The sequence below is a fragment of the Camelus ferus genome, chromosome 11 (assembly GCF_009834535.1).
Source record: "Camelus ferus isolate YT-003-E chromosome 11, BCGSAC_Cfer_1.0, whole genome shotgun sequence".
NCBI classification, from domain to species: Eukaryota; Metazoa; Chordata; class Mammalia; order Artiodactyla; family Camelidae; genus Camelus; species Camelus ferus.
In genome coordinates this window covers 30,573,492-30,597,430 of record NC_045706.1, presented here as the reverse complement: position 1 = coordinate 30,597,430, position 23,939 = coordinate 30,573,492, and the positions used below count along the sequence as shown (strand labels likewise).

The 23,939-nt window shown below is 37.8% G+C and overlaps 1 protein-coding gene across 3 annotated transcripts in view; it reads left to right on the top strand.

Annotated features, from left to right (window-relative positions):
* The window catches only part of PDE6C (phosphodiesterase 6C), a 60,077-nt gene extending 36,552 nt beyond the window's left edge, over positions 1-23,525 (top strand). For 2 of the 3 annotated variants that reach the window (XM_032491295.1, XM_032491296.1), the window contains 8 exons: positions 3,392-3,479; positions 16,337-16,437; positions 18,112-18,219; positions 18,310-18,373; positions 20,553-20,627; positions 20,743-20,826; positions 21,201-21,357; positions 23,249-23,525. In XM_032491295.1, the coding sequence (XP_032347186.1) occupies positions 3,392-3,479; positions 16,337-16,437; positions 18,112-18,219; positions 18,310-18,373; positions 20,553-20,627; positions 20,743-20,826; positions 21,201-21,357; positions 23,249-23,310 (739 nt within the window). In that variant the 3' untranslated portion in view covers positions 23,311-23,525. Of the gene's footprint in view, positions 1-3,391; positions 3,480-16,336; positions 16,438-18,096; positions 18,220-18,309; positions 18,374-20,552; positions 20,628-20,742; positions 20,827-21,200; positions 21,358-23,248 lie in introns of all 3 variants that reach the window. The other variant, XM_032491294.1, reaches the window with a different exon arrangement.
* Positions 23,526-23,939: the final 414 nt, after the last annotated feature.

Genomic DNA, 23,939 nt, shown 5'->3' with positions numbered 1-23,939 from the left:
TCACATCCCTGGTCCTTGTTCTTCTGTCAGCTGACCTGGCATCTTCACATCATTGCTGTCTTTCTCTCTTGCCCGAGAAGGAAAGTGCAGTTATAAGGGTGCAGGTTCTCAGCTCCCGACTCTAGTAACCTGAGCACAGTGTACGTGGTTCTGGCATCTCCAATAAGCTGCTGGGATCAAATGTGTCTTTTTGCACGATGACTTTTTTTGGTGGTGGGAGGGGAGGTAATTAGGCTTCTTTATTTAATGGAGGTACTGGGGATTGAACCCGGGGTCTTGTGCATGCTAGGCAGGCACTCTACCACTGAGCTATATCCTCCCCTAAAGATGATTCTTAATGAACATGTGTACCCTTACTGTGCTGGAGAAATTGCTCAGGAGTCTGCAAAGATACGGAGACCTTACATTGGCAAAAGCAGTCAACAAAAGGCTGACTCCGACTGAATCATTCTCACGCTAATGGTACTGGTCAGGCTCCTGTGCCGTGTAATCTGGCTTGACCTTCTGCCCTGGTCTGCTTACTCATCTCCAAAATGTCTGACCCCCCGTGGTTCTGGTTTCCACCCTTATCTCCCAGCTTTAGACTCTGCCCTCTGGCAACGCCCTAAAAACCTTGCCATTTTCAAATTTTTTGTTATTCCTTCAAGTACTTGTCTTCTCTTGGTTCGCTGCACTTTTCTAGCCAGTCTTTTATAGGTTTATAGATTTCTCTGATCTCTTTCACCCCTTTTTCTTGTTTAGTTTTTCAATTCTCTCATCTTTTAATTTCCTTTGCCCCCCATCTTGTCCCTGAAGAAATGCAGTTATCAGGGAAAAAAATCAGAGGAATTTTAGGATTTAGCTAATCTGCCCCCCCCCCCCGCTGTGTTCCCTCCTGTGTCCTCTAGGCAGCATCTGCACTGGATTCTCCACAGTGGTTCACAAGGCAGGCCATTCTATTTGTATTTATTAAAAAAATTTTAAATAGCATTTTTTAATATTTCAAAATTGGTGCAACATTGTACTTATATTAAAAATATTGTGCTGTACACGTGAAAGATTTTGTTAAGAGGGTAGATCTCACGCTAAGTGTTCTTACCACAATAAAATATTTTTTAAAGCAAAAAAAAAATTGCCATTTAAGTACATACTCTATGAGCCAATGGATAAGTTATTTTTTCATTTTTTTGTCATCTGAAAATAAAATAGTCATGATTTCCATCAATATTCATTCAAGTTATTGATAAAATTGTGCATCAGGACAAAACCCATGGCAGAGTTCTGGGGCCAGGGACTAGAAACCTACCCCTGGGGCTGAAGACAGGTGATTAAGCCACACCTGTTGGGCTCTGCTGTCCAGTATTTGAATATTGAGTGACCATACTCAGTGTTCCAACTTGCACAGAACGTTTCTTGAAGCTGCTGCTCTGTTGCCTCGCTGAAATCCAGAGACATGCTGTCCCTGGCCTTCCTCTCTCACAAGCCTTATCATAAAAGGGTTCATAACAGCAATTCAGCATCATTTTCTCTTTCTGAACCTTCTCTGGAATGTCCTAGTGATTATTCTGTAAGTGCTCACAAATTCTGAAGCAGTTAAACTGTTTCAGATTAACATCAGTCTCCCTGTTCTGCATCTACAGATAGTACCGTTTTCTACTTCTTTTATTTTAGGGTAAATTTTACTTGTAGCTGATCTTCAGTCATCTTTACCACCTCAAAATTCCCCTGGGAATGCTGACAAGGGTCCCCCACCCCCATCCTCAAATTCCTTCCGGGAGCTGGGGTGCTACTCGCTGGGTTAACAGATGTGTGTGTGCATGTCTGTGTATAAAATAATCATTTTTTTTAACAGAACCATTTGTGAGACAGTTGCAAGCCTCATCACATGTCACCCCAAAGTATTTCAGTGTGTATTTCCTAAGGATAAGGGGGACATTTGCTTATATAAACACAATATGATGATCACCCTCAAGAGACTTAGTATTGGTACAATACTATTATCCAATATGGAATGTTTATTCCAATTTTTCCAGTTTTCTCAATAATGTCCTTTGTAGCTATCCTTTTTTCTCTTTGATTTGGGATCTAATCAAGGATCACAGTGCATTTTGTTGTCAAGTGTCTTTACTCCCCTTCAATCTGGGATTGTTCCTCAGCTTTTTGCTATCTTTCAGGATGTTGACATTTCTGAAGAGGCTAGATGAGTTGTTTTGCATCACATCCCTCAATGTGGATTTGTTTAGTTTTCTGATGACGATTCAGGGTACAGGTTTTTGGCAGGAATTCTACGTAGATGATGTGTCCTTTTCAATGCATTGCATCAGGAGGCTCATGTTATCACTTTGTTCCATTAGCTACAAGGTTAAGTTAAACTGTTTATGGACAATATCCAGCAGATGTCTTTATGTAAAGGTACATTTTCTCCTTTATATTAATACATCATCTGTGAGGTGTCATTCTGAGGCTGGTTGAATATCCAGCTCCCCAGCAGCCTTTCTTGACTGATGTTTTTCAACCTAAAGGAATTAAAGATACAACTCATTTCTGACTGGAATTGAGCTTTATTCATTTTTTAAAAATCTCCAGTGCTGACACATGTTAATAATTGAATTATGATCAATTATAATACTGATCACAGTCTGATTGTTCTCAAACTTGACTATTTGGTTTACCAGATTGTTAGTGACCTGTTAATGACTCCTCTCCTTAAAGCTCTGTTCTTTCTGAAATTAAATGAAACTTCTCTGCCAAGGCTGCTACCCATATTTCTGATTTTTCTTACTTGCTTGAAATTATAAGAAAGTCTTCAAATTATCTATGTAGACCTTTAACGTCAGCTTCTCTCCACCTTTTCACCTTTTTATTTTCAATGTCACTTCCCCTTCCTCAATCAGGAAGAACTACAGAAAGACAGGTTACTGAAGACCCCACTTATATAAAGCTGTGACCTCACCATTAACAATAGGGAAATTTAAATTGATGTCACTGTCTTGGAGGAGGAAAGAAATGTTAACTCTATAATCATTTTCATTTTGGCTTCTGATAATTCTTAAATACTTTCTATGCAAATAATCTATGGGCTTCAACAAGTTTGCTCCATGTTCTATGAGTCATAGTCACCACCATAAGCTCCAGGGAACTAAAAGATTTTAGGAGCATAGGATGAACCAAACTTCCTAGTTTAAACAAGTCGATCACTTTATGCATACAACAAATTAGGGTGTTTTTTTAAAAGCATATTCTCATATTCTAAATCTAAAAATTCTTTTCCAATATGTTACTTTTGACTGTTTCACAGGCATTAGGGGAGAGGGGAAAAGGAAAAAAAATCCTCAGATTGTAAAGATTCTGTATCGTGTGACCTAAGGTGTACTCTTTAAATAGCTAAAATGCTGGCTTGTCCTTGCCCTAGGTCCACATCTCCACTAGCAAGGCTTCACGGATCTTCCATCTTGGAGAGGCACCACCTGGAGTACAGTAAGACTCTGCTACAGGATGAGGTATGTGAGTCTCTCTCCAGGGCAGCTCACAAGCTCTGGATCAAAGCACTAACCCACAGAGATTGCTAAGAAAGAGGAGGGCCTTGAGTGATGGCAGTCAACAGTGTAAACTCTTATTGAAGTCAACTATAGAAATTGCTGTGTTGCAACAGTTTTTGAACAACCAAGTTGGAAGTAGCTGAGAGAGAGGAGAAAAGAGCCATGGAAAGTCCCAGAATCTCTGTGGGTCTGTGGAGAAAGAAAGTTTATGATGCGTGAAAAGGAGGTTACACAGCCAGAGATTTTCTTATTAGTAGGGCACGCACTGTAAGGCAGTGACCATATATGAGAAAGTCAAGCTTTGGTAGTTGGAGGTAGGCGTGAAATCAGGATGTAAGACAGATGGGACATCTGCCATTCGAGAGGCGCTGAGTGATGCTCCTGGGAGCTCAAGAGGGAGATGTCCCCTTGAGTGGGCGGGGCACAGGTGAGAAGGGGGCGTGACCAGGAAGCTTTTCACAAGAAGTGGCTGATCTTGGTTTTGTTTTTTGTTTTTTGTTTTTTCAGTTGAAGTATAGTCAGTTTACAGTGTTGTCAGTTTCTGGTGTGCAGCATAATGTTTCAGTCATACATATACATGCATAAATTCCTCTTCATATTCTTCAGCTTGGTCTTCACTTTGATTTATACAGTATCATGTACGACTAACATCCCACAGAAGGCGGTCTTTCTTCCTTTTACCGATTTTATTTAAGGGGTATATAGGCTTGTAGGAAGAGTTGTGAATATAGTTACACCTTTAAAAAAAATCTCTTGAGAAAATTCTAACTCAAAAACAATTCAAGTGAGTCATTGTTAGATGGAGGAGAACACTGTGTTGTCACGGCGGAGAACCTGTCTGGAATCACACAAGCTCATTAGGATAAATAAGCCCTCTGGAGAGGAGAGCTTTTTTCAGTTTTGATAATAATCTTTTATTATAAGGCTCAGGGGAGGGAGTACACAGAAATATGTCTAAGTTTAGAGATAATAGTACATTCTTCCAGGTAATGAAAAGCCAAGTGGGAAAACTTGTAAGACAGAGAGAGCAGGCAGAAAGTGGAACCAAAAAAAAAAACCACCAAAAACCCTGACTTGAGTGTTTTTAATAGCCGGTGATTGATGCGGTGTCCAGACAGGGCAACCCAGAGCAGCTGGGTCAGAATCGTCCATTTCTTGGGGCAGGGGGTGGAGGTGGGTAGCAGACTGTTTAAAAAAAAAACAAAAAACAAACACATTCTGGGTTTCATTCTTAAGCTCCTTGGGGTTTGGGTCCTGGAATCTGCATCTTTAATAAGATTTTTTCCTAATTCTCATGTACAGTGGGATTTATACTATAAAAATGATGATAATATCTGTTCTATGAGAATTACAAAGAGTAGAACGGAAAGTAATTCGGGAAGATACGAGTAAATTGTTATCACTCAATTTGTTATGAGTCTTTGTTTTACTGGTTGGGAGAGTCCTCTATTTCGGAGTATGAATTTTCTATGCATTTCCACTGATCACATAGACTACAGGCAAGTAGTATCAAAACATAATTCATGGTTTAGTTTTACATTTACCTACTGAAGCAGAGTAAGTTTTAAAAACTAGAGCCAAATGTTTAAATGCTTAAATTTGAAAGGCTCCTAGTAGAATATATATTTTTCCTTTCTGGAATTTGAGGGTTTATAATAGAGTTGTTGTTTCCCATCTTAATTTTTAAAAATGCTGTTTACTTTGCAGCCTGAGCTGGTTTTGATGGCTATGTAAAGGCTTATTCTTTCTAAAAAGGAATACGGCATCTTAGTAATCCATGCCACCTCGGTGAGGACCTGTCTACAGTGCTATTTGACCTGCTAATTGCTTACTTTTAAGGGTTGTAAATAGAGTCACTAGGCAAGGAAGACAATCACAGGGCATTTTATGAGCAGGCACATTGAACGCTGGAAAAAGATGAAATTTTAACCATCAGATGTTCTTTTCACATTTTGGGGAGACAATGCAGTAATTTATTTATTTAATAAAAATATTTAGACTTAAAAACTTAAATCTTTTTAAAAATAAGGGAAATCTTTAGGGTTTAAGTAGCAATTTTCTTTTTGTGGGCATTACTCATTTTGTATATTAACAGGCTTTGAACTAAGATATCTTTATGTCGCAGTAGAGTTGGATTCCCTACTTTGAGGATTAGAACCATCTATATTTGAAACTAGTCAGAAATCTGCCCTTTAACCTAATGAATAGGTGGAAAAGCATTGTTGGCCAAATTTGTCAGGGTATAAACTTTAATACTATAATGTGCTGTAAAAATGACAAAATTGCTCAGATCAATAACAATGCATTTATTATTCAAAATACTTCTTTGTGAAGTCTATGATAATTTTATTTATGCTTTTTTGTGCAAACCCCATTTTTTAAAAAATTGAAGCACAGTCAGTTACAGTGTGTCCATCTCTGGTGTACAGCACAATGTTGCAGTCTTGCATATACAAACATAGTCACCATCTTAATACAAAGAAGGAATGAAGAAGAAATAAATATCTGATGTGGGGTCACCAGCAAGCCACAAACCTATCGGCAGTCTTCTCTGATGGGTGTCGCACGACCACGTTGGAGACTAGGGCTGCTGGCGCTGGCTCTGGCCTCGCCTCACCTGAGAGCCCTTGTCAGAATGCATTCGAGTCACTTCTACCTATTTTGGTGTGCTACACCGAATGTATATTTTTATTGCCATTTTAATGGCAAAGGGAGGACAGAGATGGCCTGTTAATGGCAGAGGGAGAGCAAAACTAGACTCTGAGCAGGTGAAGCCAGCTGAGCCAGTGGGGGCCCAGCAGGAGCGGGGCTGGGATGAGGCCTCCTCTCTTGTTCTGAGCACCTGTCTGTACATGGCATTTCCAGTACAAAGCTTAGGAGAAAAAATAGGATGTTAACATGCTTATCTATATTTTAAATTGATGACAGTAGTGGTTGCAGAAATTACACATGCCCACTATAAGAATTCAAGCAATAGGAAATATTCCAAAGATACATATAAAAAAAAAAATCACTCCAAATCCTACCGCTCAGAAATAAACATTTCATTAACATTTGATGACCTTCACTGCAGCTGCCCTGTGAATATATACAGGCAGGATGGAGAGAAACAATTTTATAAAAATGAGATCTTACTCTCCAAGTTATCATATTTTGTCAATTATGTTTTTTTAAATTAAGTTTATTGAAGTATAATGTGGGTACAATAAACTGCATCCCTTTAATGTATAATTCCTAAAAATTCTGTGAATAATTCATAAAAATTCTATGAATTCTATTCATACAGCTGGGAAACCACCACACTCAAGATACAGAACACTTCTGTCTTCCCAAATGATTCCTCGTGCCCCTGGCAGTCTATATGTCCCTCTCCCCTCCCAGCTTTAAGCTGCCACTGAAATGTTTTTAGCTGCTATAAATTAGTTTGATTCTTCTAGATTTTATATAAATGCAGTCATACAATATTTACTCTCTAGTGCCAGCTTCTTTCATGCAGAATAAAAATTTTGTGACTTCTTGCTATTGAGTGAATCAGCAGTGATTCATTCCTTTTTGTTGCTGAGTGGTATTCTATTTACCTGAAGTAAAAATATTTAATTTTACTCAAATTTAACAGAAGAAAGTTTTTTAATAGAAGGAATTGCAGAACTTCAGAGAATTGTGTCTTTACCCAAGAGATATTAGTTCTTAAATAGAACTCTAAAATCAACAGATGGCTATGGGAAGTTATGAAAAACTACAACATTTTCCATAAGCATTTAGATGTTTGATTTTAGACTATGTGTTAACTTTACAGCATCTTTGAACTCCCTGTGTGAAACATGACACAGTTAGAATACTTACACTGCTTCCCACATCTCCACCTCTGTTTTGTAAGGTATTTACTATCATTAGTGCTTCTTTACTGTTACCAGTATTCATAAAATTCACATTTTGCTGTATAATTTACACCATTTTTTTTTAAACCATAACACCTGTTGCACGACTAATTGTGGAAATTCCTGAGATGAACTGGGTACCGCAGCAGCGGCTCTCTTGGGTCTAGGTTTTGTTCCTCCACGGAATCCACGCCTGAATCTTCAGTGTACAGTCTGTAGGAGCCGCCTTCGGCCGCGGCTGTCCAGTTACACTTTCTCTTCTGCTTGGCAGGGTGACCGCATTTGCCACAGGCCGGCTTCTGAAGAGGGGAGGCCTCAGAGCCTCAGTGAGTGTCTCATTGCGATACTTCCTGAAAGACAATGTTCCTTTGTCGTCTCTTCTGTGGCCGAGACCAAAGAGGCACAGTTGGTTGTTCTTAATTCTGCTTTTAAACGGGCCTGATACTTAACCTCAGTCCCTTCACCATGCTTGTCCATTCCCGTGTATGTTATTTTGACTCGTACCTTGATTAGCTAGATTTGTGTCATCTGGTAATTTTCCCCAGAGAGTCTAAGCTAAGTACATGCCCAAGAAGATGTGTTTGTTACATTTATTTTTGAAGGTCAGTTTGGCAGGATATAACGTTCTGGGTCACACTTCCTTTTTCTCCTGTGTCTTCTGGCATTAAACATTGTCCTGAGAGATATAAACGGCCAATCTGACTTTCTCCCCTGCATGTGACTTGATTTTTCTGCCTAGACACTTATGATCTTTAATTCTGCATATTTTAGTACCTTTGTCTGAATGTCTAGGTGGTGACCATTCTGCATCTATTTTTTTCCTTGCTATCAGTTACACTTATGATCCATACAACTTTTTTTTTTAATTTTGGGAAAGTTTCTTTTTTCATTATATCTTTGAGTATTTTTCTAATATATTGGGAATACCAATGATGATATATTGAGTCTTCTTGCCATTTATTGCTGTTATGTTCTTTATATATTTATATATATTTTTTCATTTTGTTTTAATTTTCCTCAAGACTGTGGACTTTGCCCTTGTTGTATGTCAGTTGCTTATTCTATTTGAGTAGGTTTAATGTGGATTTTATCAATTATACTGCTTTTATATTCAGTTCCATCTGTTTCATTCTACTACTGGTGCTGCTAGTTTTTTTTTTTTTTTTTCAATTACAAGTAGTTTATTGGAAGGTGCAAGGAACATGGGTAGGAGAGGAAGATGTGATGCAGGGAAGGCAAGGCAGCCTTTGAAGTGGATGCTGTTGAGCCGGCTACCAGAGAGCACAATTGGTGCTTAATACAGTGAGGAAATCCTAGAATATAGTCAGAATGGCAAAGGTCAAGGGAGCTGAGGTATCACTACTTCCACACCTGTCAGTCATTGACTGAAGGGTGCCTCTGGGGAATGTTAACTCTCTGGTACTTCCTGACACCTGTGTCTATGGGCAAAGTGGGTGCTACAACCCTCCAAAAAGATGCAACTGTGTATCTGGAGAAAACTCTTATTTGAAAGATACATGCACCCCAATGTTTATAGCAGCACTATTTACAGTAGCCAAGACATGGAAGCAACCTAAGTGTCCATTGACAGATGATTGGAGAAAGATATTGTGTGTGTGTGTGTGTGTGTGTGTGTGTGTATACACATACACAGGAACACTATTCAGCCATAAAAAAGAATGAAATAATGCCATTTGCAGCAACATGGATGGACCTAGAGATTATCATACTAAGCAAAGTAAGTCAAAAAAAGATAAATATATCACTTATATGTGAAATCTAAAATAAGACACAAGTGAACTTATTTACAAAACAGAAAGAGACTCACAGACATAGCAAACAACTTGTGGTTATCCAAGGGGAAAGAGGATGGGGGAGAGATACATTAGGAGTTTGGGATTAGCAGATACAAACTCCTATATATAAAATAGATAAACAACAAGGTCCTACAGTATAGCATGGGGATCTATATTCAATACCTTGTAATAATCTATGATGAAAAAGAATATATACATGTATGACTGAATCACTATGCTGTACACCACATACTAACACAACAATGTAAATCAACTATACTTCAATTTAAAAAAACTGAAAAAGATGGAAGTGTTGGCTATTGGAAGGTAGGCTGCCATGCACAGAAATGGCAAAGTGGTCCAGGGGAAGGTGGATGGAGCATAGACAGGATCTTCTATATCAACTACAATAGATCCATCTTAACTCTTAAGGCCACAAAATGGTTAAAAGCTGAAAGGTTGTCAAGAAATCTCTCTGAGAAACATTGATGAAGACGAAGCTGATGTGGCTCTATACCTATATTAAAATCTGATAAAGTAGAATTTAAGTTAGATGAACTACCAGAAAACACAAAAGATATAATCTAATTAACAAATTTGAGGTAACTGACACACATATAACAAGACACCAAATAACCACAGAGTATGCAATCTCTTCATGTAGATCCAAAATACTTTTTGGTGCAACTTTTTTTTATTGAAGTATACTTGATTTACAGTATTGTGTTAGTTTCAGGTATATAGCAAAGTGATTTGGTTGTACATATATATATATATTCTTTTTTTATTCTACTCTATTATAGTTTATTGTAAGATACTGAATATAGTTTATTGTGCTATACAGTAAATCCTTTTTGTTTTTCTATTTTGTATATGGTAGTATACATATGTTAATCTCTTACTCTCAATTTCTCTCTCCCCACTTCCCTTTTGGTGACCGTAGTTTGTTTTCTATGTCTGTGAGTCTGATTTTGGTTTGTAAATAGAATTTGTATCATTTTTATTTTTAGATTCCACATATAAATGATATTTGTCTTTCTCTGTCTGATTGATTTCACTTAGTGTGATAATCTCTAGGTCCATCCATGCTGCAAATGGCATATGTCATTCTTTTTTTATGGCCGAATAATATTCCATTGTATATTGTCATCTGTTAATGGACACTTAGGTTCCTTCCGTGTCTTGGCTGTTGTAAATAGTGCTGCTGTGAACACTAGAGTGCATGTATCTTTTCAAATTAGAATTTTCATCTTTTCCAAATATATGCCCAGGAGTGGGATTGCTGAATCATATGGTAACTCTATTTTTAGTTTTTAAAGGAAACTCCATATTGTTTTTTATAGTGGCTGCTCCAATTTACATTCTGACCAACAATGTAGGGAGGTTCCCTTTTCTTCACACCCTCCCTAGCATTTATTATTTGTAGACTTTTTGATAATGGCTATTCTGACCAGTGTGAAGTCTGCCAGATTATTTTTAATTTTACTGTTGTTGCCTTACAATCTCCTCTTTGAGTTCTTGTGTTTTTGAAACTATGGAAACTATGGATTTGAAACTACTGGTGTGAATTTTTCACATGTTCCATTGGGTATTTTAAAAAATTGATCAAATGGACTGCATTAAAATTAAGAACTTCTGTTGACCCAAATCTAAAATGACCCAAATGATATATTTTCATTTGCCTTTTATGTTCCTTTCTTCTGTTGTTATTTTCTTAGTTTGGGGTGTATGTGTGGGAGTGAATACATTACGTTTATGTATTCAGTAAACTATTGAAAGAAATTTACATGACTTCTCATTCAGGGTTGTTATGTACGGTGTGCTATGACTGTCTATCTAGTACATGTCTTTTCATGAACACTCACATGGTTTTCTGTTCGGTACATACCTGGGAATAGAGTTGCTTGGCCATAGGGTGAGTATATGTTCAACTTCAGTGGATGCTGACAGTTTTCCAAAACGGTTGTACAAATACATATTCTTAGCAACAGTTCCACTGGCTCTCCATCCTCCCCAGTGGCTCTCCATCCTCCCCAGCACTTGGTACTTTCCATCTTTCTCATTTTTTCAGTCATTCTGATGGGGATGCAGTGATATTGCACTGAATTTAATTTGTGTCTAATTAAATTTCATTGATTAACAATAGGAGCTACAGTTTCTTACATTTATTGGCCTTTTGAAATTCTGTGTTGCAGTTGCTTGACTTTGTTCTCAACTTGATTTGTAGGAATTCCTTATCTATTCTGGTTTATATATCTTTTGTCAGAAATACATATTGCAAATATTTTCTCCTCTTCTGAGTTGCCTTTTTACTCTCAATGTTGGATCTGGGTAAACAGAAGTTATTTTTTAATGTAATCATTTGATCAATTTTTGAAAGATTAGCTCTCTTTTCTCATTTTAAAAAACTTTTTTTCAAGGTAATGGAGATATTTTTCTCTAAAAGTGTTATTGTTCTACCTTTCTCATTTAGATCCACAGTCTTTTTACAACTTATCTTCATATATGTTGTGATGCAGAGATCAATTTTTCTGTTCCTGTAGACTTCTAGTTGACCCAGCACCATTTATTGAAAAGGCTACCCTTTACCCACTACACTTCAGTGAGACCTTTGTCATAAATCTGATTATAATAGGTGTGACTGCGATTGCACTCTCTTCAGTTCCACTGGTGAGTTTGTTTCTTGTCAATACCTTGCCATCTTAATTACTATAGCTTTATAATAAATTTTAATTTGTTTAAGTATAAATTCTCCACTTTTGTTCTCCCTCAAGATTGCCTTGGCTTTTAACACTGTATTTTCATCTGAATTTTGTCAGTTTACATACACACATGCACAATCTTGTTGGTATTTTGGTTGGAATTGCATTGAGCCTAGATGATTTTGTGTTCTTGTGATCTTTATGCAGCAGTTTCACGCCTGTTTTCTTTTTAAAATCACTCACCCCTTGAAGGAACCAGCTATCTGCTGAAGAATCCTATGAGGGGAGAGCAGGAATGCGCTGAGGACAGCCTCAGCTTCCTGTTTATTGTCTCAAACACTCTCTCCAGTTCTGTTTCTGTCGTCTGGGGAAAACCTCTTTGATTTGGGCTTTCCAGAAGTTGGGGAGGCTCATATTAAGCAAAGCCTGTGAAGCCACTGGCTCTGTTGGGATCTGGCTGTTGTTGCCTGCCTGCTTGCCTTCCCTTCTTTTTTTTTAAATTTTATTTTATTGAGTTATAGTCATTTTGCAATGTTGTGTCAATTTGCAGTGTAGAGCACAATTTTTCAGTTACACATTAACAAACATATATTCATTGTTGCATTCTTTTTCACCATGATCTACCACAAGATCTTGTATTTCCCTGTGCTATACAGTATAATCTTGTTTATCTATTCTATATATACCTGTCAGTAGCTACAAATTTCTAACTCCCAGTTTGTCCCTTCCCATTCCCCTCCCCCTGGCAATCAAAAGTTTGTATTCTATGTCTATGAGTCTGTTTCTGTTTTGTATTTATGTTCGTCTTTTTCTTTCTTTCTTTCTTTCTTTCTTTTTTTTAAGATTCCACATATGAGCAATCTCATATGGTATTTCTCTTTCTGGCTTACTTCACTTACAATGATCTGGCCGTTGCTGCCTGCCTGCTTGCCCTCCCTTCTTGTTACACAGGTTGTTATTCTCTTTGGTACAGACACTAAGGAATAGGAATCAGATGTACGTCAGCATAGCCTTCCCACCAGCTCCTCCTCTGCTGACGCTCTGTATTGTCAAACTGGGTTTTCGAGGTACAGCCTTACTTCTCCGGTGTGTTGTTCCCGCCTTGGACCTCTTGCTCTAATTAAGAGATCACTGCCTTTGCTTACTTAAAAAACATTGCATGCGTTTATCTATGTTTAATCCTCAATTTGTTCCAAAAAGTTTTGAATGGAGCTTCCGAAAAGAATACATTAAAGGACATGAGGGCTAATAAGAAAATAAAAATAAGATGAAGCATGGTGAAGGCCCACATGTGTACAGTGAGAGGTACAAGCATTTATTAGACATGGGCCACAAATTTGGTCAAGAGCTTTCTAGCAACTAATATACAAAACAGAAGCAGGATCTTTTATATGAATCTATATTTGTAACTGAAAAAAGAAACCACTTAGAAGCTCTTTTAAGAAGGGCTGTGAAAGAGGGGAAAGAGAAATAAAAAGAATATAGACTTGAAGGGTTTTTCAGTTAGGAGACTTATACAGTGTTTTTAGATGAAAGTAAAAATGAGAAAATATGGTAAGAGTGAAATTCAGGAAATCGTGCTATCAACAAAGGAAGCAGTACTGAAAAGTTGAATGTACACTCCTTTCTTAACTATACCGATTTATTTTAATTTTTATTGCAGTATACAGTCAGTTTACAATGTTGTATCAATTTCTGGTGTACAGCATGTTTCAGTCATACGTGTACATATATTCATTTTCATATATTTTCAGTATGTTACAAGATATTGAATATAGTTCCCTATACTATACAGAAAAAAATTTGCTTTTAATTATATCAATTTTAAAAGTATGTCATTAATCATCCTTTTTTAAAATCCAGTGTTGATTCACTTTGTAAAGTGAAAGACCTTTTTGACGGTCTGCTTTAATGCATTTGCTTTATTATTTTGGATTAAAAAAGGTATGACTTAAATGGAGTACAACAGCATTAATCATTTATTTTTATATCTCTTTATATATAGCTTTTTCTCACACACACATTTAGCAAATAGCAACAGGTATCCAGCTTTACAAATAAAGGCAACATCTATTAGAGTAATTGGCACATTAAAAATGAATATTGATTTACTTGGTTGGTGGTTGGAGATTGCGTGTGTAGATTCTGTAGTCTAGGTCTATCCTAAGGGATTACTCATTTAAATTCAGCAGCCCATTTTGTATGGTACCCCCCATTCTGTTTTTATTTGGCTTCTTTCCTAATGTTTTGGGGTTTTAAAATTACATATACTTAAGGCGTACATGTTTGATATACATATATAGTGAAATGATTACTAGTCGATTAACATCCATCTTCTCACATATTTACCTGTGTGTGTGGTGAGAACACCTGAAACCCACTCTCTTAGCAAATTTTTCAGTATATAATAAGGATTAAAATGACTTTATGTGCTATTAATATTTGTCTGAAAGTTAAAGGCATTTCTATACATGACCCCAACTTTTTCTCCTTAGTACAAAGATGACTTTTAAGTTATTACTGGATCTACCAAGAATGTGTGGGAATCACTTAATACACATTACTTTGGGAACATAATAAATATGTCAGTGAACAAATAAAGGAGTGACTCACTGATATAAACATGCCACTGGGTCACCACCAGTCCAAAGAAAGGCCACCATGCACCAAAATCAGGGGCTGGTTAGGTGGGATTAAAATGACCAGTGGCTCACTTACTCTTCCATCTTCCTGGCCAATCCAGACTGGGTTAAAAATAACCTGCATCCAGAAGATTTGGTGCAGAGATTATGCCCAAGAGGCTGTTGTGAGCCATCTCAAGTAAGACACTGATTTTGAGTTAGACAAGCTTTCTTTTTGTTTATTGTAGTTTGGAGTGTTCATTTCTTCTATCAGTTTAAAAAGACTAACTATAGTTGCTATTATAAATTCATTATTTTAACAAGAAAAATCACAGCTTCCTTCTCTATTCTATCTGCTGTGTAAAATGCCATTTTCTTGTCATGGAAGCTGTTATAAAAGGATGACTTAAGTGAAGGCTTGTATTAAGGATACAGTAATAGCTACTCATCCATTTCTTGCTTTCCAGTATTTGTCTCCTGGAATGGCAGCCATATTTGGTCTCAGGTTTGCAATTCTACTTTAACCTGGGGATAACTTCAAAACTTTATATAACAGCAGTAATGACAGAACAATAATTAAATTTTGTAGCAACTTAGTTTTGAAATGCATTTCCTAGTCCTCGTCTCATTTGCATCAACATTCCATAAATATTTATTAATCACAGACTGAGTGCTAGGCAGTTAGCAGGGCAGCTGTTGTTATCTCCATTTGCAAAAACAAATACACACAGATGTTAAGTGAGGTGTCCAGATTACGCAGCTACCAAGTGGAGAAGCAGGGAGCTGAACCTGGGCTCCTTGCTGAGGTCACTGGAGTGCCCCGCTGCGCTGATTTAAATACCAGCTTTGCTGTGTACTTACTAGCTATTTAACCTTGAGGAATTTACTTAACCTCTGTGCTGCAGTTTGTTGTGAGATTAAGGGTATTCATAAAGTGCTCAGAACAATGCTTGGGAAGTAGTATGCTTTCTGTGAGATTATGTAAGTGTCTGCTATTATTTGATGCTTGGTCCAGTATTTTCTACATTATGTTGCCTCTGTCTCTACGTGGGTTAGTAGACTATTTCCTTCTTTCCTGTGGAATTTTCTGTATTGCATAACTGTTAACTTCATTTGGCAAAACCACTATACATCTGTCCTTTAGCCTGTATGCCTAAAATGGTCTATTTGGAATATCACACCTTTTAAAACCCACTCCCAGATTTACTCTCATTTTCTAGAACACTAAAAAATGAAGCTGATCTGTGTATGAAGAGATTAGTGGGAAACTCTGAAGAAAGGTATAGTCAAGTCTTTGTAAAATATAATTGCAAGAAATCATTTTAAGAACTTGGAAGAATTTCATTATTTTTTCCTGTGACTGTGTGAGTACTATTGTAATTTGAGCTTCTGAAAGTTTTCCAACAGTTGCTATATTCATTCTGAAATTATGTAGTAGATAATTCAACATGTCTAACAATTAGACAAATAGTCTTTATAAAGCTCAATTAATATGGCAAATTTTAAATCTATTGTTTTGCTTAAATAGTCCTGGAAGAAAACACTTTTATTTGCTCCAAAAACTTATACATTGATTACATGAATATCTGCTATTAGTATCTGTTTTTATAGTTTAAATTACCTTACTCAGAGTACAGTAGAGAGAGGTAACCTAATCCAAGAGAGAAAACTGAAAGCAAAAAAAGGTAAAAAACCCAGTTTCTCTTCTTTCTATAATGGGATAATCTATATTTTATTAAGCATAGTTTGTTTTGGTTGGTTGGTTTATTGAATCAAAGGCAAATTAATGATTATACTTTATTGTGAATTTTCATTTTACAGAGTTTAAACATCTTCCAGAACCTAAATAAACGCCAGTTTGAAACAGTTATTCATTTGTTTGAAGTTGCAATAATAGCAACTGACCTGGCTTTATATTTCAAGTAAGTACAGAACTCTTATACTCTATGTGGTTCTACCTTCTGTAAACGATCCACTGCTTTAAAGTTAAACGGCATTTATTCACACACACAATCCTTCATTTTCCTTTTGGATTATTAATAAAATACCCTCAAGATGCCTCACAGTGAATTTACTAGACACATCTACACATATTTTAGAAGCTAAGCCCCTAGTATTAGTTATGTGAAGAAATCTGAATTGAAGGATATGCAGCAAGGTTGGTGCATTGCCAGAGGAGCGATGCCACAAAACCTTACGAGGTGCCGCCTTGTCCTGGTGAATTCATCGTAGTCCAGAGTCTGGTATTTACAGCTGCAGACTCAAACATTTGATCCTGCCACAGTCTCAGAGCTGAAACATCTTGGTGATACTGATGCACATTGACAAACTCACAAAGTTTATATACCAGAGTGCCAGCCTGTTTATAGTAATAATTACCAAGGAGACCAGATACTCCAAGCTTCTGCGCATTTTCTTGTCAGTGAACTATAAAGTTGCTTAAAATGCGTAAGAACAAGGTGAATTAGTTATAGGATCTACATGTTTAACAACTTGGGTGGGCAGTATCAAACGGCCTCTGATCCTTCTTAATTAAAAATTATTAAACAGTTCAAACATGAAGACAGGTATTTAGAAATATAAATTGATATCCAAATAGCTATAACCTAGATTCAACAAATGCTAAGATTTTGCCTTAGATCTTTTTTCCCCTAAGTAGAAAAAAAGTGGTGCAATTGAGGCATCCCACCCCCACGCCATCATGAAAGCCCCCCCGCTCCTTCACAGATACCACTATCTTCATGTTGCTGTGTACTCATCCTTTCCGTCCATGCTTTTACGTGGTATTGTTAAGTGTGTTTTAAAACTTCCCATAAATGGTATCATACTGTGCACACCTTTCTGCAGTGTTTTCACACATTGTTTTAAAGATTTAGCTTGGTGGTAAATGGAGATCCAGTTCATTCATTTAAAATGTATATTCAGCTCTGTGAATATACCATGATCTTTGCTTCATGGACATTCAGACTTTCCAATTTTTCATGACTGTCTATACTACCTCATTGTATACCCTTGTCTATTTATGAGTTTCTGTAAAGTACGTATCTAGAAATGGGACTGCTGCAGGCTTGCATATCTTCAATTATATCACATAGAAAACTGCACTCCTGAGTAGGTATGCCAATTTAAACTCCCACCAGCAGCGTACAAGAGTTCCTGTTAACCCATATCTGGACTATTCTCGATCTGGGCATGTTTAAATCTACTTTGTGAATCTGAAGTGAGATGAAATCTTATTGTTCACATTTGTATTTCCTATCTTTTCATATATGTTGGGTTGTAACTTTTGGTTGGTTTTATACATTACAGTGTATCACAGCCTGTGGCCTTTATGCTATGATCTTTTCTGTCACGTGTAACTTTTAGTTGTATTCAAACTTATTTTTTTCCCTTTATGGCTTGTGCTTTTTCTGTCTGAAACCCTTTCTACACCAATGTTACACAGGCATTCCCTGTTCTCCTCCCCTGGCTCCTTAGATCCACCAGGTGGACATCTAGTGCCAAGTCGAAATTGAATTCTGAAAAGCATGGATTAAAGACACTTTTTGTCTCTGGTCTTAAATGCTAAAATTGTTGCACAGCTGTATCTTTTTTAGGAAGAGAACCATGTTTCAAAAAATTGTTGATGCCTGTGAAAAAATGGAAACTGAAGAAGAAGCCATCAAATACGTAACCATTGATCCAACCAAAAAGGAGATTATTATGTGAGTCGTCAGAATTTTATTCCTCCTTTGGCAAAAATAACTTGTTTGGTGTTTTTTTTCTATTGTAACAATTTTTGTTTTCTTTCAAAGGGCAATGATGATGACTGCGTGTGACCTGTCAGCTATAACCAAGCCCTGGGAGGTACAAAGTCAGGCGAGTATTTCTCCTTTTCTATCACACCTCAGGCACTGTGTAGGTAGGTCCCATGTGAAAATAAACATGAAGGTATCTGGCAACCTCAGAATTTTATTATAGCCATCAATTACATGACTGTATACGACTACATTTTAAAAGGAATTAATCTTCCATTACCCTGGACTTGTCCTCTGAAACAATCGGTTTATAATTTACAAAGAAGAAAAAAGGAACTCAAGAAGTTAATACAAAAGTACAATGTTCCCTGTTGGGTTTCTGTTAATGAAGAAAAGCAAACAGCTTTCAAGAGCTCACAAATGTCAGTAAAACAATAGGTCATTCGGTGCAGGTCCCAGAACAAGGCAAATAGAGGGAGCCTTGGAAAGAAAAAGCTTTCTGAAAAGAACTCCTGTATCATTGGAAGGCTGTGAAAAGTTTATATAAAATTATTCAGAGTGTCTGCATTTTTAATAGAGGGGATAAATGAGCACACGATGAGGATGAATCATTTGTGCCTTCCTCTATCAAGGGTGGTTTTGCTTCTACAATCTTTTCTTCTGTGTGCTCTCAGTTATTAGAAGGCACTGAGTTTATGTTTAAGGGTGTCTTCCAAGGAAGTTCTTCCCCAACCCTGGGGAGTGAGAGCAGGGAGCCATTAGTTTACCACATGATTTACTACTAATGGATGAAAGAAGCTTCTCTTTTTTCCTGTTAATTCGTAGGGAAAATTCTAAGCAGAAGAGAGGCCAGACCTCACTGGGCTCAACTATAAATGTGGATTGTATCGTAAATTGGAACCATCAAGTCCAAACCAAAAATACTTGTGCCCCTCCCTGCTGACATGCCTCTCTTCCTCCTCTGTTCTTCATCTACACAGTCACCCAGGGTCCTCACGCTTGAGGCCATCTCCCCCACTTCACAACTACTCACGTCTGTCGCTCTTGCTGCCGTCTTAGTTCGGACTTTCCCTCTCTCATCAGAACCAGGCGGCACGTCCTAAGTGGTCCTCTCATCACTCACCCCCCAACCTTCCTCTGAGCTGCTGCTGGGACTGCTTATAATAGCTTTGTTTGGCCACTGCATTGCGTAAAAGCCTTCTAAACTCCCCACTGACGGAGGTTTTCAACTTTTTTTAAAGAAAGAAGCAGTCTATTTTCCCCCCACAAAAAGTTGCACAAAATCACTTCTGTATAAAAGAAAAAAGCAGTTGCTTTCGTTTAAATCTCTCTTGGCACCACCTTTTTGTGCCACTAGTGCACCCTGGAGGGAGCCTAGGGCTCAAGGAATAGAACCACTGGTCCAGAGAATCAAGTCAAACTTCTCGGCAAAGCTCACATGGCCTGTCACTATCTGCCTTAACTCACACTTCCCAGCTTCTCTCCACTCCCATGTCACTGCCTCACACTCTAAGCTCATAAGCTCTGGATTTTCCATTTTATCTCTGCAGTCTTCCCCTCCTCTTTCCTGGCAAACTACTATTCATCCTTGATGCTACAGCATAAGTGCAGCCTCCTTTATGACATTTGTCTTCACTCCCTTCCCTCTGATCCACAGCAGTTCATGCTATTACTGTCGTAGCACTTACTACATTGTTTACATGACTGTCTTCACCAGACTGTGAGCATCTCCAAGAAAAAGGTCACATTTTACTCCTCTTGGCAAGCCTGGCATCAGGCAGCTAGCCAGGTTAGTTCAATAACCTTGACAGATACTTTTTAAAAAAACTATATAAATTAACTCAAATACCCTCACACCATAATCAGGATCAGGTAAGTTTGCGTTCTAATCTGTATGTGTGTGCATGCATGTGTGTGCACAAATGCTCAGGCAGATACACGCTAGACGCTAAGAGGTAAGCAGGGCAAGAGGAGGACTTGGGAAGTCTGAGCTGAAGCATAAGGCAGTGGACTGAGACATGCTCCCATCTCTCCTTTTCACTGTTGAGAGGTAGTGGCGACAGCAAACAGGAGACAGGCACTCCCAGAATGAGTCTACCACACTGAAGTAGGAAGAGAAATCCCCCTTCCCATTTCAACATAATCTGTAAGTGACATCTTTTTAAAACCAAAGAGCATATGGTATGACAACACCTCAGGCATTAATTATAAACTCCATCCTTAAATGTCACTCATACTAATAAAATGCAAATTCCCTACTAAAAACTCACCCTCATGAACCCCGTCTTTCTTATCTGCAGGTAGCACTTCTGGTTGCAAATGAATTTTGGGAACAAGGAGATCTGGAGAGAACAGTGCTGCAGCAACAACCTATCGTAAAGACCCTGACATAAAAATATGCTACTTATTAAGAATTACCAATACAAATCAGTCTATTTTGTTCATTCAATCTTAGAAAACTATCTTTAAAGAATTTATTTCTCTTTCTAGCCTATGATGGACAGAAACAAAAAAGATGAACTACCTAAACTTCAAGTTGGATTCATTGATTTTGTCTGTACTTTTGTATATAAGGTAAGTACACAAACTGATAATTTAAGTGAAACATATAATCTTCTGGATGGGAATTTTTCTTTCAAACTGTAACCAAAATCAAAGTCACCCACGAGGAAAACCATTAGTGGTGTCCTTGCTTCTGCAAAGAAGTGTGAGGTATTACCCTAATCTCATTCAGGGGTGGAATGAAAGGTGAGAGAACTTGGACATGAGCAAATCAAATAGACTTACTTAGGTGGGCAGGAAAGATGGCAGCACCTATCCCATTTCCAAGGCGGAGTTAATCTCATCCTAGCAGCTCTGAGTGCCGTAACACTTCCTTCTCTGCATATGAAAAGTACTGAAAATCAATGATATGATTTAAGTAGTTTCTGACTTAAAATTCTCTCTAGGAGTTCTCACGGTTTCACAAAGAAATCACACCTATGCTGAATGGTCTTCAGAATAACAGAGTGGAATGGAAAACCTTAGCTGATGAGTATGACGAAAAGATGAAGGTACTTGAAGAAGAGACGAAAAAGCAGGAAGAAGGAAATATGACTGAAAAAGGTTAGATGGACTCTGTTCTGGCTTCTTGTAATGTATCCAAAGTCAAGCAGAGCTTAATCTCCCATGACAAAAGCATAAAAAATCAATGCAAACGGGAAATATGCTTTACTGTACACACACTGGTAATTACAGGTTGATTAGTGCTTTTCAGGTCCCCCCTCCCCCTAAACAAGATCTTACTTATAATTCCAGATGCAAATGATTGGCCCAGTTGAAGTAGGGGTTAGGTTTCCTCATTCGCTCTAGAAGGTGACTCCTGAGGTACCACTGCAGGATACTGAGTTTTTAGAAATAGTATGAAAACCATAGAATCAGTGGGATCAGGGTTAGGTGAGAAAACAATTTTAGTCGCGACACAATGCATTAGCTGTGAGACTTTGGCAACTTGCTTAACCTCTCTGAGCTTAATGTTCCTCTCCATACAATAAGAAGGTTTTACAGATCTCCAGTCTCACTTTCAGACCTAAGGAAGCCCTCCATGTAAAGCTGGCCAGCTGAGTGGGGCAACTTAACAGGTACTCCAGGACTTTGCCTTTGCCTCAGATGTCTCTACACAGCGCTGTTTTTCCTGATGAAACTTCTAAAGTCAGTCTGCTAGGTTTAACATAATCTTTAGAAAGCTCTGCTAAGATGCTTAGGATCACATATTAGTTCATCAAATGACTCATCTAGAAAGTGGAATGCTAATATGACTTCGAGAGAGCCCAGCACTCAAAAGGTTTTGTAAGAAATTGTTTAACAAACCAGTTGTCTCTCTCTGAAAAGGCCTCGTAAATAGGAGGTATTTTAAAGAACTCAGGAGAAAGCATTTTGCTTAAAGGGTTAAGGATATCCTAAAACAGGGTGAATGAAAATGGGACTTCTGGCTCCTTGACACCCATCCACTTACATATTTTGGGGTGTGTATTCTGTACAAGGCCTTGTGCTATTACGCAGGCCCTCGGGAAAGATGGGGCCCTTATCTCAAAAAGCTTACCATCTGGTGGAGCTAGACATTAAACCAACAAATGAACCATTGGTTTTCTATGACTATCAGAGGAAGCATGAGGCATGAACCTGGGCATCAGGGAAGGCTTTCCTGAAGGGGCTTCGCTTAACTCTGAGGACAGTAAGCTTTGCCTAAGCAAAGAAAGGAGGAGTTGGAAAGGAAGGGAGAGAACAGAATATACACAAAGGCCTTGAAGTGGACAGAAGCTTGGCGCAACTGAAGAACTTAAAAACTGGTGAAGCTGGAGTCTAGTGAGTAAGGAGAGCAAGGTACCAATGACACTGGTGATGCAGGCGGCTCTGCCAGGTGTGCTGTCTTGAAGGCCCCTAGAGAGCACTGGGGAGTCATTCAAGAGATTTAAACAGAAAATAAGATCTGATTTGCACTTCAAAAAGGTAACAAAATGCTCATTTTTTACTGAGCAAGTGAAAAGCCAAGGTATTTCTCAGTGATTAAATTTAATCTTTATCTCAATTTTATGGTAAACAGGATATCAAGCACTTTAGTATTCAGTGTATTGGATATGGGTCTGCTATATTTTATTTGCATAAAAAATTACTTCTGAATTTTTTTCTTGCTACAGTGAGGACTCTCTGAACTAAGAACATTATTTTATCTCCAGGCAACAAGCTTTGTGCTTGGCACAAAGCAACAACTCAGATTCCTGGATTCCATAGTTCAGTGGTTCTCTTGAGAAACTGAGACGTTAACTGGCTAATCATTTATTAGATTTTATTTTTTAAATGGACCAATTCAAGTTTTTAAATGGTCAAACCTTTAGTACTTGTTATAGGTTAAAACTATTAATTAGGCTATAAAGTTACACTAATGTCATGAGTGTATTAAACCAAAAACACTATATCCACTGGCTCCCAATAATACTGCTTTTTTCCTTTTTACTAGCTGCAGAAGATACAGGAGGTGGTGGTGATGACAAAAAATCCAAAACATGTCTAATGTTGTAATACAATCCAACTGGTCCCAATTTCAAATATTACCAAGTCTGAAGAAAAAAACATTTAAAAGAACTTCAGCAAATTTCATTCAGCAAACCATCAAGCAACAGAGTAAGAGACTCTTCAGAAAAGTTACCCTTGTGACTATCATGAGAAAATATATTGCTAGCCTGAAAGCCCTGAGGGTAAAATAAAGTTCAACAAAAGTGCAAAATAAGACAAAAGTAAGTGCATTTTTGGTGCCAATTTGTTTTAAATTAAAAACAATATAGTCCTGAAACTAGTCACCAATTTTTTTTTAAAAGTTCTCAGTAACTGTAGTCATTGATTAGGGCTACTATAACAAAACACCCCAAACTGAGTGAATTCAACATTTTCTCACGGTTCTGGAGACCGGTAGTCCAAGATGAAGGTCTTGGCAGGGCTGGTTTCCTATGAGGCCTTTCTCCTTGGCCGGTCAATGGCCATCTTCTCCCTGTGTCTGTCTTCACACAGCCTTGGGTCTTCCCTCCTGTGTGTCTGTGTCCTAATCTCTTCTTACAAGGACACCAGTCCTACTGGATTAGGACCCACTCACATGACCTCATTCTAGCTTAATTACCTCTTTCAATGCCCTATCTCCAAATACAGCCACTTTC